Here is an 18,351-nt window from a genome sequence, read left to right on the forward strand (position 1 = left end):
ATAGAAAGAAATATCAGTTTATCATTTGGACTATGGTGCTTTGTACCAAAGATGATCTGTTGCTGTGTAAGAGCCAATTGAGAGATTTTTAAAGTTTTATTGAACCAAAACTCTAGCTTCCACCAAAGATGCCTTATTTTAGGACAGGTCCAAATCATGTGCATTAAGTCAGCTGCAGAGAGCGCACATTTTGGGCATTTATTGAAACTAAAATTATGAATTTTATGGCCCTTTTCGGGAGTGAAATATGCATTGTGTAGGAGTTTAACATGCATCTCCCGCCAGGTGGCTGATAGTCACCTGGGACAGGCCCGGACTGACCATAGGGCATACCGGGCATTTGCCCTGGTGGGCCGCCGGTTATCTTAGCCCCTCCCACTATTACTACTCATAGTGTGTGCCCCAAATTTTTTTCTCTTGCATACAGCGGCCGTGAGACAAAATTGCAAGTAAGCTGATGCTGATGCTCTCAGTCTCACGGCCGCTGTATGTAAGTCTGTCTCACTCTCTGCAGACTGTGTCCGCTGATCACTCACGGTCCTCCTCCCACCCTTGGCTGCTGGTGCCTGCATGGTTACTGTATTACTCTGTAGCAGCATGTCTCTTCTTTCATACAGCAGCCGTGAGACAAAATGACAAGTAAGCAGATGCTCTCAGTCTCACGGCCGCCCGCTGTATGTAATAAAATGTCTGTCTCTGCAGTGCAGACTGTGTCCGGCTCGGCTGCTCACTCGTGGTCCTCCTCCCACCCTTGGCTGCTGGTGCCCACATCTGTATTTCTTACTGTAGCAGCATGTCTCTACTCTCTGACTTGCATACAGCACAGCGGCCGCCCGTGAGGCAAAATTGTAAGCAGATGCTCTCAGTCTCACGGCCGCTGTATCTGTAAGTCTGGAGTGTCTGTGTCCCCTGCTCCTTATAAGGCGGTATGGCCGTTTAACAGTGCTGCAAAAATTACAAATAATATGTGAAAAAGTATTATTATTTGTAATTTTTGCAGCACTGTTAAACGGCCATACCGCCTTATAAGGAGCAGGGGACACAGACACTACAGACTTACAGATACAGCGTCCGTGGTGAGACTGAGAGCATCTGCTTACAATTTTGCCTCACGGGCGGCCGCGCTGTATGCAAGAGAGTAGAGAGAGACAGTGCTACAGTAAGTAATACATGCGGGCACCAGCAGCCAAGGGTGGGAGGAGGACCGCGAGTGAGCAGCGGAGCCGGACACAGTCTGCACTGCAGAGACAGACTTATTACATACAGCAGGCGGCCGTGAGACTGAGAGCATCTGCTTATTTGCAATTTTGTCTCACGGCCGCTGTATGAAAGAAGAGACATGGCATAATGATGCGGGCGGCCATGGGTCGGGTGGGAGGAGCAGCAGGGGCCTCCGAGATCTGTGCTGGCCTGCTGCTGGCTGGGAGCCGGAAAGGGAGAACATGTGACCTCCCGCTCCCTCATCACTCCCTCCCTGTGTAGCTGCGCACAGGAGGGAAAAGAGGCTGCCTGCACACTCAAGCTAGTTTACTGAGGAACCACAATTTTTAGAGGCTCTGAGGCTCATTATTACTTCTTGAAATGGGAAGTTCAGGTAGGCAAATTACAAAACGAAAGTTTAGTGGAAATGTTATTTAAAGGGTTTTATTTGTTTTTTTTCTTTTACAGTTTACATTGATATTTGGATTTTAAAATGACTTGAATGCACTGTATTTATTTTGTGGGTATGTGTCAATAAATACCACAGCCACAATGTTATGTAGTGCATATTGGGCCCTTTTACTACCTTCATAGCGCCTTTTCCCACTGGCAATGGCAACAAACAGAAAGCACTATTTCCATGCCTCGCTTTAACCCTAAACCTAATTCCAACACTAGCCATTACCCTAAACCTAATCCTTACCCTAATTCCAACCCTAGCCATTACCCTAAACCTAAGCCTAACCTCATACACTAATTCTAACCCTGGTTCTTACCCTAATTCCAACTATAACCCTAACCCATACACTAATCCCCTAGTGCTTACCCTTATTCCAACCCTAGCCATTACCCTAAACCTAAACTCATACACTAATCCTAACCCTGGTTCTTACCCTAATTCCAACCATAACCCTAACCCCATACACTAACCCCCTAGTGCTTACCCTTATTCCAACCCTAGCCATTACCCTAAACCTAAACTCATACACTAATCCTAACCCTGGTTCTTACCCTAATTCCAACCATAACCCTAACCCCATACACTAACCCCATAGTGCTTACCCTAATTCTAACCCTAGCCATTACCCTAGTTCTTACCTTAATTCCAACCATAACCCTAAACCTAACCCCATACACTAATCCCCTGGCGCTTACCCTAATTCCAACCCTAGCCATAACCCTAACCCCATATACTAATCCCCTGGTGCTTACCCTAATTCCAACCCTAGCCATAACCCTAACCCCATATACTAATCCCCTGGTGCTTACCCTAATTCCAACCCTAGCCATAACCCTAACCCCATACACTAATCCCCTGGTGCTTACCCTAATTCCAACCCTAGCCATAACCCTAACCCCATACACTAATCCCCTGGTGCTTACCCTATATATAAAGTTTGGTATGCTTTATCTAAAGTTCCCTTTAAGGGATAGAAAGGTCAAAATTGATATATGCATGGGTGAATTTCAATTTTAAATAGCAGTATTTTTGTAATATAATTCCATTAGCAAAAATGCTTTTAGTAAGTTATTACTGGTCTTTAGCAGCATACACACATATGCTTTGAGGCCCTGTGAACCAGTTTTCCATCCCCACACAGTCTCAGAGTCAGCAGGGGCTTCTATGACACTTATTAAATCTATACAGACACAACACACACCACCGCCAGGTCTCTGAGCTTGAATACTGAGAGTTATGTGCACTAAATGGTTAGTTTATTGAATATGCCTTGTGTTTACAAATGAGTCCTTTATGTGTTTTTCATTAAAAATATGCAACATTTTTTTTTTTTTAATATTTTAGTTTTTTTTCATATCTATCTATTCACAAAATATATATATTATACTTGTCATATACGGTTAAATAAGAAATGGGGGGGGGGGAGTGGGCTGCTTTGCCTTAAAATGCCGGGGCCTATTTTTGGTCCCAGTCCGGCCCTGACCTGGGCTACTTTGCAAATTGAAGATTGGACGATTTTTATATCAATGTTAGATTGAGGTAACAATCGATTCCATAAGGAAGTAATTTTCTCCAGTTCTAATTCACCCTTACTGAGTTTAATTAGCTGATAACACATAGAGATGGATCTGACACTGTTTTTGAACAAAGTGAGCCAGCTTTCCAATTTACCCAGAGTCCAGTCCCATCCTGTCTCACTCATCAACTCACAGAGGAGATGCCTGCTTTGCAAATTAGAGCATGCAATTTTAAGCAACTTTCTAATTTACTCCTATTATTAATTTCTTTGTTCTCTTGCTATCTTTATTTAAAAAGCAGGAATGTGACGCATAGGAGCCGCCCCATTTTTCGTTGAGAACCTGGGTTATGCTTGTTTATTGGTGGATAAATGTAAGCCTCCAATAAGCAAGCGCTATCCATGGTGCTGAACCTAAAATAGTCTGGCTGCTAAGATTTACATTCCTGCTTTTAAAATAAAGATAGCAAGAGAACGAAGAAAAATTGATAATAGGAGTAAATTAGAAAGTTGCTTAAAATGTCATGCTCTATCTGAATCATGAAAGAAAACATTTGAGTTCAGTGTCCCTTTAAGGTAGTGAGAGGATATCCAAGACTAAATACTAGAAAGACAAAGTTTACAAGGAAGGGAATAGGTCTGTTGCAGAAGGGGTAGATTTGGGTGTCGACTCGTAAGCATAAAAAAATGATATTTAAACCCTTGGGGCTTTATTGAGAAGAGAAGGGAAAAAGGACAGAGCCTTGTTGTACCCCAACAGAAAGTGGTAAAGGAGCAGAGGATGCACCAGAGAATGCTATACTAAAGGTATGGTTAGACAGGATGATAACCACGAGAGAGTTGTGTCGCAAATGCCAAGGGGTTTGGAGCAAGAGAGGTTGGTCTACTGTATCAAAGGCTGCAGACAGATTGAGAAGGATTAACAGCGATAATTAGTCTTTTGATTTTGCTGTAAGTAGGTCATTAGTAACCTTAATTATGCTGTCTCTGTGGCGTTTTGGGGGCGAAAAGAAGTGGCAGGCAAAATTTTGAGCTGAGAAAGAAGTTGTAGTAGGAGGTGGGAATGGGCAGAGAAGGGTATTAAAAGTTGAGAACAAAACTTTTGGGTTTAAAGAAAGAATGTATAATAGAGGGGAGAAGCAATCCTGTTTAGAGAGGCTAAGGGCAGAATAATAGTAGTTCAATATGAACTTGTAGTGAACACCAAGATTTTCTCCAATGTTGCCCAGCAGTGTGGGAACATCTGTATACGTTGAGTGTCAGAGGAATATGCCAGGGCTGAGGATGAGCGTATGACTTTCAAACTAGGGTAGAAGGGACCAAATTGTCAAGAACAGGTGTAAGAAAGGAGCTGTAGTGACAAATAGATTGGTTAGGAAAAGAAGATGGAAAAGAGCAGAGGTTTGAGAGATGTTACTGATCTAGTGATTTAATTCTGTGGAGTTTGGCTTGAGGTTAAGATAGGGGGAGAGCTGTAGGAAGTGCTGTAATGTTGCAAGTGAGGAGATGATGTTTAGAAAGGGGAAAAGGGGAATTTGTGAAGTCTGAGAGAGGGCATCGATATCTGAACACCAGATCAAGGGAGTATCCATCTTTGTGAGTGGGAGTCTATTATTGCAAAAAGTAAGAGGAAGTGAACTGCAGAAGTTTTTTTTCGCAGCAGGGACAATGGGATTGTCAATAGCGATGTTGAAATCCCCAAGAATGAGGGCATGGGTGTCTGAGAAGAGGAAATAAGGAAGCCAGGCAGCAAAATGATCAAGAAATTGGGCTGAGGAACCAGGGGGGCGATATATAGCCACAATGCTAATAGAGAGGTGTGAGCATAAGCAAATAATGGTTTCAAAGGAAGAAAATGTGAGGGAAGGGATGGGTTGTATTTGTTGTAAGGTACAAGGAGAGTAAAATAAAATACCTGCACCGCCTCCTTGTTTGTTTTCAGAGCTAGTGTTGTGGCAGAAGTGGAAACCCCATGTGAAAATGCAGCAGTGGAGGTTGTGTCTGAAGGAGAGAGCCAGGTTTCTGTTAGTCAGAAGAAAAATGTTAGAGTGCCCTGTGCCTTTAATGAAACGTTATGTAAATAAATGCCTTGTACACTTCAGTGAAGCACTTCTGGCCTGTAACTGTGTCAGTCTTAAAGGGATAGGGGAATGATGTGTACCTTTCATTTCCTTCAATAAATATTAAAATGCTGCAGTGTATGATATTAAAAAACCTTTTATTTTATTTTTAAGTTGGCACAGTAAACTAAAGTCTATGGGGCATATGTATCAAGCTCCGTATGGAGCTTGATGCCCCGTGTTTCTGGCGAGCCTGCAGGCTCGCCAGAAACAGCAGTTATGAAGCAGCGGTCACAAAGACCGCTGCTCCATAACCTGTCCGCCTGCTCTGAGCAGGCGGACAGACATCGCCAGAAATCAACCCGATCGTACTAGTATTGACACCCCCTGACACCCCCCCTGCCACTCGTATAGACACCCCCCTGCTGGCGGCCGCGTTGCAACAGCAGCTCTTGTGAGCTGCTGGTGCAATGCTGAATACGGCGAGCGTATTGCTTGCCGTATTCAGCGAGGTCTGGCGGACCTGATCTGCACTGTCGGATCAGGTCCGCCAGACCTTGATAAATAGGGGCCATTATCTTTTTTTCTGGGCTTGGGAGCGGGGGGTTAAGAATTATAAAATATCCTTAGCCACAAGACAGATGCACAATGTACAAATGAGCTGCACGTCATTTTAAATATGATGCTTTATTGGCAAAAACAAAACAGTAGGTGCTTATATTTAGATATAAATAGCTAAATTCCAGGAATGGGTAATCCCCTATCTCTTTAGCATTGCATATTCAAGCTGCTAGACTACTTGTTCCCTAAACAGCGGAATCGCTACCATGCATGTGCAGTAGTGTATAGCGGCTTCTTATATTTATCACTGTTAGTGGTTAATTTTGGAATGTTTTTTTAACCTTCATTTAGAGAGGGAAAGGGGGTGAGCAGTGATCATATAATAATGAATGTTTATGAACCACAACCCTTCCCTGTCTGTGAGGAAAACTTAAGCAACTGGAACAGCCATGAAGCTGTTTTGTAACAGTGATAACCTGCAAAACCTTATACCATCTATGAAAATGTAAATATTTAATAGTCAGTATTGTAACAAACGTTTGTGTCCTGATAAGTTAAGGTCATAATACATTTTGGTGTTTGTAAGTTTTCGTGTCAAAATAAAGATTATTCCTGTAGCAGACAAGGGAATAACAGACATATCACATTGGCTAAATGACATTTATGTAACAGGGGGAATACAGGGAGATATTAATACATAACATAGTGCTTCTTGCATTTTATGACTATAAGAAGCCTAGTGAGTACGCGTCTTCCAATCCGTATTGTTTCTTATTCACTCTATTGATATTCATGGGGAAAAATAGTACTGTTGACTAAACCTTCAACCTTTGGTATGGAGGAAAATAAAATATGTACACAAGCCTAAGAAGATATTGCTTGATTTGCAGTAAGTTCAAGTTCCTAAAATGGAAATAAAAATAAATAAATAAATGTTAATACTCCCCCCCCCCATCTGACCTTCCTGCTGTCACTCAAGAATAACATGTTTTGTATATTTTCCACTACTTTCATTTTTTGTCGCTGTAGAAAAGGTTTGGAAGCTCTACTATCAAACATACTTTTATTGTATACACCAAAACAAGTGTAAATTACTAGTTGTGTTGATTTATTGGCAGTAAAATGATGCAAATCATTATCCCTTGATGTCTTGATCTTCATTCCACTGTTTACGCTGTCAACAAATGTGGCTAAAGACAAGTCAGTTTTATTTTCTGTACATTCCTGTTTACACATTTATATTAATTCTTCTTTCTTTTTTTTTATATTGTTTTAGACTGAAAACTTACAAAAGAATTGGCTTCGGGAATTTTATCAGGTAAGAATGTAACATAAATAGGGTTGTCGACTGTTCTCCATAAAAATACTGGACAATCTGTCAGTAACCGGTCATGAGGGTATGTGGGGGTCACACAATGCCCTCCCAAAAGCTTTACCTTAACCCCCGCTCTTGTTCTCATATGTATATTTAGCAGTCATTTTTACCCCTTGGCTGCCAGTAACATACAAATCAATAATTTTACCTCTTTAATAACTTCCCCTAACACATTGAAACAGAAATAATTTGACCCCCTTGTCTGCCGCCACTTCTTTCTGCTTCTTTTTTCTAACATGTTGTGGCATAGAAGGCCTTTTACATTTAGGTAACAGAAGCCTTTTTAAAAAGAAAAACTGGACATTTAAGTGTCCAATAGTTTTGTGAAGATTTTAATGGACAGCCAGCTAAAATACTGGACTGTCACTGTGAATACTGGACACCTGGCAACCCATAATATAAAACTAATTTAATACCATGTGGATTTTGCTAGGTTATTGGGAGTTAATCAGCAAAAAAAGATGAATATATCCCTTTATATTAACGGTGCAGTGAACACCTTGTAATTACAGCAATTGTATGCAGTCTTCCAATAGATTAATATATCAATAGAGTTCTAGACATAATTAGAATTAAATACCTTGTTTGCTGCACTTGTTTTTCAATGGACAAACCACACCCACCAATTTCCTTATTTTGAGGAGCCAATCCAGACTTGGCACTTTCGATGTGTTAACAAAATATCTGTTATTTGGCTTCAGCAGAAATGATTACATATCAAACTGTAAATTAGAGACAGATATGTGGCCATGTGCTATTTCATTACCAAGGACTTGAAAATCCACAATTTTCCGTTTTGAATGACAGAAAAAGGAGCAAAATTAAATAATGAAAGTATAATGTCAAGTTGTTATACAGTGCATAATTAAGCATTTTATATTACAATCTCAAAGTGTTACTGTCCCTTTAAGTTGGTACCAAGTCTCTAATGAAATACACAACAGGGAAATGACATAACACTTTGAGCAATATAAATCTTCATTTTTTTAAATGTCATTCTGATTCCTGAGAACTTCATAAAGATTTTGAAATATGTTGAAAACAAAATCTTAAGGCTTCATTTCTATTGTATAGATGATTAGCAGAGCTCCAAATTATCCTGCACTATTAAATGTTAGGTGTGTCCTGCTATCCTCCCCTGCAGTATTGACTATTGTATTTATGTCTCAGTCCTCTATAGCCCTGTCCAGGAGCAGCAAACCACTAGGGGTGTGCATTAGTTGCTTTAGTGTTGGAGCAAATGCTGAATAAGTCCGACGGCAGTGGTGTTTGCCCCTTTTCGGAACTGGATTTATTTGTGTGAAAGTGCAACGGACAAATATCTGTGAAAATCCAGATCCTTGTGTGTTGCACTTTCACAAAAAGAAATCTAGCCCTGTCCAGGAGCAGCAAACCACTAGGGGTGTGCATTAGTTGCTTTAGTGTTGGAGCAAATGCTGAATAAGTCCGCCGGCAGTGGTGTTTGCCCCTTTTCGGAACTGGATTTATTTGTGTGAAAGTGCAACGGACAAATATCTGTGAAAATCCAGATCCTTGTGTGTTTCACAAAAAGAAATCTGGCTCCGAAAAGAGCTGAATGCCACGGTGCCATATTCAGCGTTTGTTTCCAAACAAAAGTAACAAATGCACATCCCTACAAAATATCTCCCCAAAACACATAACCATGCCTTGAACTACTTAGACTCCACCCATAGGACAGTCTCAGTGCAACATGGTTCAGGCACTGAACAGCCAGACTCTTAGGCATAAAGTCACTCTAGGTTGTTCTATTTCAATCCAAACATTGTTTGTCCCAAATCAGATCTCTGACCTTATACATAACAATTAAACAATTAAAAGTCAGATGAAAGTAGGATTTAATATTTGTGACATGTACCATTATTTGTGCCATTACTGTAGGCAAAATGCATTCATTGGACTTTACTCTTGCTGTCCTCCATTATGGCTTGAATGGAAATGGTAGTTTCTCTACTTTCTCAGACAAATTTGATTGCACCCTGTGACATTCAGTACCTTCATCCTGCAACATTCTACTCCATGATTACATTAATCAGTGCTGCAACATTTAGATCTGTAATTAGCAACAGCAAATCGAAATAAGAAACTTCAAAACAGTGCAAATTTTGATAACAACATGACAGGTTTACACAATAAAAAAAACACTTTATCAAATGGAAATACAGATTGATGGCTGGTTAAAGTTTAGTAAATGTAAAACACACCCCTAATGCAATAATTAAAGGGATACTGAACCCACATTTTTTCTTTAAGGATTCAGATAGAGCAGGCAATTATAAGCAACTTTCTAATTTGCTCCTATTATCAATTTTTCTTTATTCTCTTGGTATCTTTTTTTGAAAAAGCAGAAATGTGTGTTTAGTAGCTAGACCATTTTTGGTTCAACACCCTGGATAGCGCTTGCTGATTGGGGGCTACATTTAAGTCACCAATCAGTAAGCGATACCCAGGTGCTGAACCAAAGATTGGCCGGCTTATAAGCTTACATTTATGCTTTTCCAAATAAAGATATCGAGAACAAAGAAAAATTGATAATGGCAGTAAATAAGAAAGTTGCTTAAAATTGCATACTCTATCTGAATCATGAAAGAAAACATTTGGGTTCAGTGTCCCTTTAAGCTTTGCTGACCTTGTTTAATGATACTGTGATCATGTTATCGTGGCTAAAATCCTTTCATTTTTCTTAACCATAATTTGTAATTTTGTTGACCAATTTAAAATAAAGTCTATTTTAAGAAACATTTTTGACAGATGTGTGTATATATATAATTCTTTGGAAACTCTCAGCTGTACTTTGTGTAAATAGCATTTATGGTTTTGTTTGTTCTTTAATTTACAGAACACACACAATATCAGCCCCTGGCAAAATATCTTATATTATAACTCTTTGTTCATTATTTCCAGGTAATTTCATGTGAAAGATCCTATTGTCCAGGGAAAAAAAATATTCACTTGCAGTTCTGTATAGTAAGAGGCAGAAAAGAACCCTAAAATGGCAAAAAAATGTACTGGAAAATAATGAGAGGTTAACTTTTATCAGCATATGTAGAACAAATCACAGAGGAACCACAGACCACCAGGTGTTCCATCTCTAATATAGTTTTTATTTTATTTTCCACACACTGTTGTCATCATCTAATTTGCATAACTTCTAGCATATTAAATGTAAGCTAACTTCTTAAAGGGATAGTACACACCCTGCAACTGTTATATAAAATGTTTAGTTGTTAGTCATTACACAACATTGCAATATACTTTATTTATTATGCTCCCTTTCATGTAATTTTGGATTTTCTAATTCTCAGAACTTGAAACTCACACCACAAAATTCAGATGCTATCCCTGCTACATATCTGTCCCTAATTTGCTTTTACAGATAAAGGTTGCAACCCACATTTCTTTTCATGTAATTGGCAAGAGTCTATGAGCTAGTGACGTATGGGATATACATTCCTACCAGGAGGGGCAAAGTTTTCCAAACCTCAAAATGCCTATAAATACACCCCCCACCACACCCACAATTCAGTTTTTACAAGCTTTGCCTCCTATGGAGGTGGTGAAGTAAGTTTGTGCTAGATTTCTACGTTGATATGCGCTTCTCAGCATGCTGAAGCCCGGTTCCTCTCAGAGTGCAGTGAATGACAGAGGGATGTGAAGGGAGTATTACCTATTGAATACAATGGTCATCCTAACGGGGATCTATTTCATATGTTCTCTGTTATCGGTCGTAGAGATTCATCTCCTACCTCCCTTTTCAGATCGACGATATACTCTTATATACCATTACCTCTGCTGATTCTCGTTTCAGTACTGGTTTGGCTATCTACTTTATGTAGATGAGTGTCTTTTGGTAAGTATGTTTTCTTTTATTTAAGACACTCTCAGCTATGATTTGGCACTTTATATGTAAAGTTCTAAATATATGTTTTGTACTTATATTTGCCATGATTCAGGTTAATCAGTATATTTCCTTTTTGCAGACTGTCAGTTTCATTTTGGGAAATGCATATTTAAAAAAAAAAAAAAAAAAAATTACCTGAAATTTTCAAATTGACTCTCTTTTTTAAATTGCAGGCTGTTAGGCTCGCGGGAGCGCAAAATACTATAATTTATTGCGTCATTCTTGGTGTGAGAATTAGGTTTGTTGACGTAATTTCGTCATTTCCGGCGTCTTAGTTGGCGCCGAGAATTTTCACGTAGTTGCGTCTTCTATGACGCTCGTGTTTGTCGTGTATTTTGTCAGTTGTGGGCGTCATGCTTGGTGCCAGATTTCTGACATTATTTAAGTCTTTATTTCATTTTCCTTCTGGTTTCCAGAGGCTTATTTTGTTTGCATTTTTTTCCCATTTCTGAAACTGTCATATAAGGAAATTGATATTTTGCTTTATATGTTGTTTTTTTCTTTTACATTTGCAAGATATCTCAAAACTGTTCCTGTATCAGAAAACACTGTTGGATTCCTGCTGACTGATATCAGTACTACCAAAGCTAAGTTAATTTATTTTAATGTTATAAATTTTTATCTTTAGCTATGGTTTGTAATAAGTTATCATGATAAACTTTTACATGCAGAGAAAATGTCCATCAGTATAAATGCATTGTATTTTGCTATTCTTTTAATATCTAATGTACAAGATATACCTAGGAATTTATAAGAACATTTTTCAGATTCTATTCTGAAGGCTTTGTCTGCCATCCCGCCTTCTAATAAAATGTTAAGGTCTTTTTTAAACTTCTCATTTAGTTGATGAATTTTCAAATGACTGACAACATACTGAATTATCCTTCTCTGATGATGATTTATCTCATTCAGAATATCCTTCATCAGATATTGACACTAACAAATCTACTTTTTTACTTTTAAATAGAGTACATTCGTTCTTTGTTGAAAAGGTGTTGATTATATTGGATATTGAGGAGACTAGTCCTCTTGTTTTTAAGACTAGCTAACATTTAAATTCTGCTTATTAACCTCCTGTGGTTACTTCAGAGGTTTTTTTTCCAGTTCCTAATATTAGGGAATGGAATAGGCCTGGGATTTCTTTTATTCCTCTTTAAGGTTTTAAAATTGTATCCTTTGCCAGCAGTTAGTTTGGAGTTTTGGGAAAAGATCCCCAAAGTTAATGGGGCTATCTCTACTCTTGCTAAACATACTACTATTCCTATGGAAAATAGTATTTATTTTTAAGATCCTTCAGATGGGAAACTTGTATCTTATCTAAGGAAAATTATTTTATTTTCAGATCCTTTTTCTTAGGCCTGCAATTTCTTTGGCTAATGTTGCAGCTGTTTCATCTTTTTTTGGTTGGAAACTTTAGTACAACAAGTATCGGATTATGATTTGTTTAGAATTGTTAAGTTGATTCAACATGCTAAAAATTTCATTTGTGATGCCATTTTTTGATATTTTCACAATTGTGGTTAAATCTATGTCTTTAGCTAGTTTAGCTAGAAGAACTTTGTGACTTAAATTTTGGAATGCTGATTTGACTTCTAAAATCCAGATTTCTATTTTTCCAAGGTAATAAATTATTTGGTTCACAGTTGGATTCAATACTTTCAACTGTTACTCTGGGGAAGGGAGTTTTTTTGCTTCAAGATTAAGTTCTAAGGGTAAATCTTAACTTATATTAGTTTTTGTTCTTAATAAGGAACGGAATCCTAATTCTTCCCCAAGTAACACGTTTATAATTGGAAGCTTTCTTCAAAATGGAATGAATTCAAGCCATTTAAGAGATCAAAGCCAGCCCCCAAATTCGCATGAAGGTGCGGCCCTTATTCCAGCTTAGCTGGTAAGGGGCAGGTTAAGACTTTTCTAAAGTTGTTTGGTTTAATTCGGTCCAAGCTGCTTAGATTGGGATACAGAATAGGATTCAGAGTAAGACCGCCTGTGAGAAGTCTTTTTCTCTCTCACATATTCCAGCTATTCCAGTAAAGGCTCAGACTTTCCTGAAGTGTGTTTCAGACCTTGAGTTATCTGGGGTATTCATACGAGTTCCGTTTCAGGAACGGGGTCTGGTGTTTTGTTCAGAACTATTCATTGTCCCAAAGATGGAAAATCTTTTGAATTGTCATGTAAGAGTACCATCTTTCAGAATGGTGTTTATAAGGTCTATTCTGCCTTTTGTTCAGCAAGGGCATTATCTGCCTGCAATAGACTTACAGGATGCATATCTTCATATTCTGTTTTAATTCAGATTATTTTAATTTTCTGAGATTCTCTTTTTTAGACAAGCATTACCAATTTGTTGCTTTTCCTTTCTGGCCTAGCGACAGCTCTAGGAATCTTTTCAAAGGTTCTCAGTGTTTCCTTATTTGGACGATATCGTGGTACTTGCTCAGTCTTTTCGTTCTGCAGAATATCATACGATTCAACCTCTGTTGTTTCTTCAAAGACATGGTTGGAGGATCATTTTACCAAAAGTTCCTTGATTCCTCAAGACAAGGGTCATCTTTTCTAGGTTTCCAGATAGATTGTGTCAATGTCTTTGTCTCTAACAGACAAGAGACAATTTTTATTGAGTTGAGCTTGTCGGAACCTTCAGTCTCTATTATTTCCTTCAGTAGCTATATGCAAGGAAGTTTTAGGTCTCATTACTGCAGCATTGGATTCGATTCCCTTTGCTAATTTTCATATGAAACCTCTCCAGTTTTTAATGCTGAATTAATGGTGCAGGGTTTATTCTAGGATATCACATTTAATATCCTTGAATCCAAATATTCAACTATCTCTGACTTGGTGGTTAGATCACCATCGTATAGTTCTACGGGTCTCTTTGGTTCATCCAACCTGGACCGTGATCACAACAGATGCAAGTCTTTTAGGTTGGAAATCTGTCTGGGGTTCTCTGACAGCACAAGGGTTTTGGAAATCTCAAGAGGCGAGATTACCTATCAATATTTTGGCTTCTATTTGACGAGAGAGACATTTATTGGTTTTCAGACAGACAATGTCACAACTGTGGCATATGTCAATCATTAGGGTGGGACTTGCAGTCCTCAGGCTATGAAAGAAGTATCTTGGATACTTGCTTGGGCAAAATCCAGCTCCTGTCTAATTTCTGCGGTCCATATCCCAGGTATAGACAATTGGGAAGCGGATTATCTCTGTCATCAAGCTTTACATCCGGGAGAATGGTTTCTTCACCCAGATGTGTTTGTTTCAAATTGTTCAGATGTGGATTCTTGGATTCTTAATTTGGTTTTGAAGGCTTTACAGGCTCCTCCGTTTGAGCCTATGCATTCTCTGGACATTAAATTACTTTCTTGGAAAGTGTTGTTCCTTTTGGCCATCTCTTCTGCTAGAAGAGTTTCTGATTTATCTGCTCTTTCTTGTGAGTCTCCTTTTCTGATTTTTCATCAGGATAAGGCGGTTTTTGCGGACGTTTAAATTTTTACCTAAAGTTGTGAACTCCAACAACATTAGTAGAGAAATTGTTGTCCCTTCTTTGTGTCCTAATCCTAAGAATTCTCTGGAGAGATCCTTACATTCTTTGGATGTGGTAAGTAAGTGTCGAAATATTATGTTGAAGCTACTAAAGATTCCAGGAAGTCTATTTGTTATCTTTTCTAGTTCTAGGAAAGGTCAGAAGGCTTCTGCCATTTCTTTGGCATCTTGGTTAAAGCTTTTGATTCATCATGCTTATTTGGAGTCGGGTAAATCCCCGCCTCAGAGGATTACGGCTCATTCTACTAGGTCAGTTTCCACTTCCTGGGTTTTTAAGAATGAAGCTTCTGTTGATCAGATTTGCAAAGCAGCAACTTGGTCTTCTTTGCTTACTTTTCCTAAATTCTACCATTTTGATGTTTTCTCTTCTTCAGAAGCAGTTTTTGGTAGAAAAATACTTCAGGCAGCTGTTTCAGTTTGATTCTTCTGCTTATATTAGTGACCAGACCATTTTTCAATTTTCTTACCCTTAAGAACCAAGATTGTTTTACATTTCTGTGGTGTTTGTATTTAGCTGTAATCTTCCTCTTACTCATTTACTGTACCCACACATATATACCGTTTTATTCGCCATTAAATGGACTTTCTAAAGATAACATCATTTTCATCATATCTTATAATTTACTATAATTTTTTTTTATAAAATATGATGAAAAAATGGAAAAAACACACTTTTCCTAACTTTGACCCCAAAATCTGTTACACATCTACAACCACCAAAAAACACCCATGCTAAATAGTTTCTAAATTTTGTCTTGAGTTTAGAAATGCCAAATGTTTACATGTTCTTTGCTTTTTTTTTGCAAGTAGCAAATTTCCAAACCATTTGTTTTTCAAAATTAGCAATAATTACATTGTAACACTGATATCACAAGTATATATATTTTTTTTTAGTAGACAACCCAAAGTATTGATCTAGGCCCATTTTGGTATATTTTATGCCACCATTTCAACTGCAAATGCGATCAAATGAAAAAATTGTTCGCTTTTTCACAAACTTTTTCACAATTTTAGGTTTCTCACTAAAATTATTTACAAACTTGTGCAAATATGGCACAAATGGTTGTAAATACTTCTTCGGGATCCCCTTTGTTCAGAAATAGCAGACATATATGACTTTGGCATTACTTTTTGGTTATTAGAAGGATGCTAAATGTGTGCGCACCACACTTATATTATGCCCAGCAGTGAAGGGGTTAATTAGGGAGCTTGTAGGGTTAATTTTAGCTTTAGTGTAGAGAGTCTCCTACCCGACACATCCCACCCCCTGATCTCTCCTTGACCACCCTCAAACAGCTTTCTTCCCTCCCCCACCTCACAATTGTCACTACCATCTTAAGTACTGGCAGAAAGTCTGCCAGTACTAAAATAAAAGCTATATATATATATATATATATATATATATATATATATATATATATATATATATATATATATATATATACATAGATTCCCCCTTAGCCCCTAACTCTCGGTAACTTGCGCGCACTTGAAGGACAGGACCCGGAAAGGCCTCCAGCGATGGGCCGCCCACCCGCCTCCCTGCAATGGCTCCCACCCACCAACGATTGGCACCATCGCTGGCCAATGCAGAGAGGGCCACAGAGTGGCGCTATCTCTACATCGGTGGCTAACAAAAGGGTATTGCAGGATGCCTCAATATCGAGGCATTACTGCAATACCCTGAAAGCGACTGGAAGTGATCACGATCGCTTACAGCGCTTCAAACCCCAGAGGATGTGTCAGTCACGTCCTTGGTCACTAACTGTATTTTTTTTGTAGAACGTGCCTGACACGTCCTTGGTCGTTAAGGGGTTAAAGGGACAATCTTCCTGAAAAATTTAATTGTTTAAAAAGATAGATAATCCCTTTATTACCCAATCCCCTTAGTTTTGCATAAAAAAATGTTATATTAATACACTTTTTACCTCTGTGATTACCTTGTATCTAAGCCTCTGCAGACTGCCCTCTTATCTTAGTGCTTTTTGCAAATGTATTTTAGACAGTCAGTGCTGACTCATTGTGCTCACTCCATGCAGTTATTCATAATATCTATATGGACACGTGAATTTGCACTGTCTGGCTGTGAAAAGCTAGTAAAATGCACTGAGATGAGATTTGACCTTCAAGGGCTCAGAAGTTCCTAGGTTTACTTCAAAAGAGAATATCAAGAGAACAAAGTAAATTTGATGATACAAGTAAATTGGAAAATTGTTTAAAATCTCATGCCCTATCTGAATCACGAAAGTTTAATTTTGACTTGACTATCCCTTTAAACATATGTGATCTCATTGGCCACAATAGAATGGTGGTCCCTTACTAGCAAATATAAAAGAGTCATAAAATATATATGAAATATAAAAATATATATTAAATAGAACAGGGCAGTGAAGCAGTGGTCTGATGACCCCTGCAGTCAAAGGGGAGAGAAGGGCTTAATAAATCGAGTCCTAAAGGGATATGACATTTTTCTTTTATGATTCAGACAGAGCACACAGTTTTAAAAAAAAATGTTTCCAATTTATTTTGTTTATCAAATTTGCTTCATTCTTATGTTATTCTGTGTTGAAGAGATACATAAGTAGGTGCCTGGAGCACTACACGGCAGGAGATAGTTCGGCCATTTTGTGCTCTTGGAAATGGATAACATTCTTACAAAACTGCTGTCACATAGTGCTGCAAACATGTGCACGCTCCCGGAGCTTACCTCTTTGCTTTTCAACAAACTATACCAGGCAAACAAAGAAAATTTGATAATGGAAATAAATTGGAAAGTTGTTTAAAATTGCATGCTCTACCTGAAATTGCATGCTCTACCTGAAATTGCATGCTCTACCTGAAATTGCATGTTCTACCTGAAATTGCACGCTCTACCTGAAATTGCATGCTCTACCTGAAATTGCATGCTCTACCTGAAATTGCATGCTCTACATGAAATTGCATGCTCTACCTGAAATTGCATGCTCTACCTGAAATTGCATGCTCTACCTGAATCACAAAATAAACATTTTGGGTTTCATGTTCCTTTAAGTTATAGTTCCATGTTTTAAACTGTTTTCCTTAGTTTATCTCCCCTGCTGAAGCCAATTATGGACAGATATATATGAGAAACTAGAATACACAAACAATGGCTCTGTGTATCCTTACAGTGTTTGACATGGGAAGTCTGCACTTCCAATTCTCATGGGAATTAAAAAGCCAGTTAAATTACAGGAAAACCAGACAAATTTAATAATTCAGACTCCTAACATTTTGTCATTTTTTACATAAATCCCTATATAAAATTATCCTATAGTTTCTAAAACATTTTGCTGGGTCCTTGGTATTCAGTATGATTTAAAAATAAAGGCATTAAAGGGACATAAAGTTTTAAAAAAGAAAATACCAATCAGCCACCAATCAGCAGCTAGCTCTCTACTCCTGAGCCTACCTATGTATTTAACAAAAAGTACTAAGAGAACAAAGTAAATTTGATAAACGAAATAAATTGAAAAGTCTTAAAATCTTTCCCTTTTAACTGCTATATAGAAAATAAAATTGCTTAATACTAGAGCAGTGTAGCACTTCAGAACTGGAGAAAAAAAAGAAATATTTATAGTATGTGTATGAGTGACTTGACTTGTCTATTTCCGGAAACCATATAGATATATGCAGTATCTTTCTGCTAAAGGCATCCTGTAGTAAGTAGGTTGTAGGAAATACACTATCTTCCTC

General features: G+C 38.2%; 1 protein-coding gene across 1 annotated transcript in view; it reads left to right on the forward strand.

The window, feature by feature from the left end:
- Nucleotides 1–18,351, forward strand: part of INPP5A (inositol polyphosphate-5-phosphatase A) — an 878,314-nt gene that overhangs the window by 237,458 nt on the left and 622,505 nt on the right. Inside the window, exon 2 of the mRNA XM_053692598.1 lies at nucleotides 7,074–7,115. Coding sequence (XP_053548573.1) covers nucleotides 7,074–7,115 — 42 coding nt within the window. The remainder of the gene's footprint in view (nucleotides 1–7,073; nucleotides 7,116–18,351) is intronic.

Source organism: Bombina bombina, chromosome 9 (assembly GCF_027579735.1).
Source record: "Bombina bombina isolate aBomBom1 chromosome 9, aBomBom1.pri, whole genome shotgun sequence".
NCBI classification, from domain to species: Eukaryota; Metazoa; Chordata; class Amphibia; order Anura; family Bombinatoridae; genus Bombina; species Bombina bombina.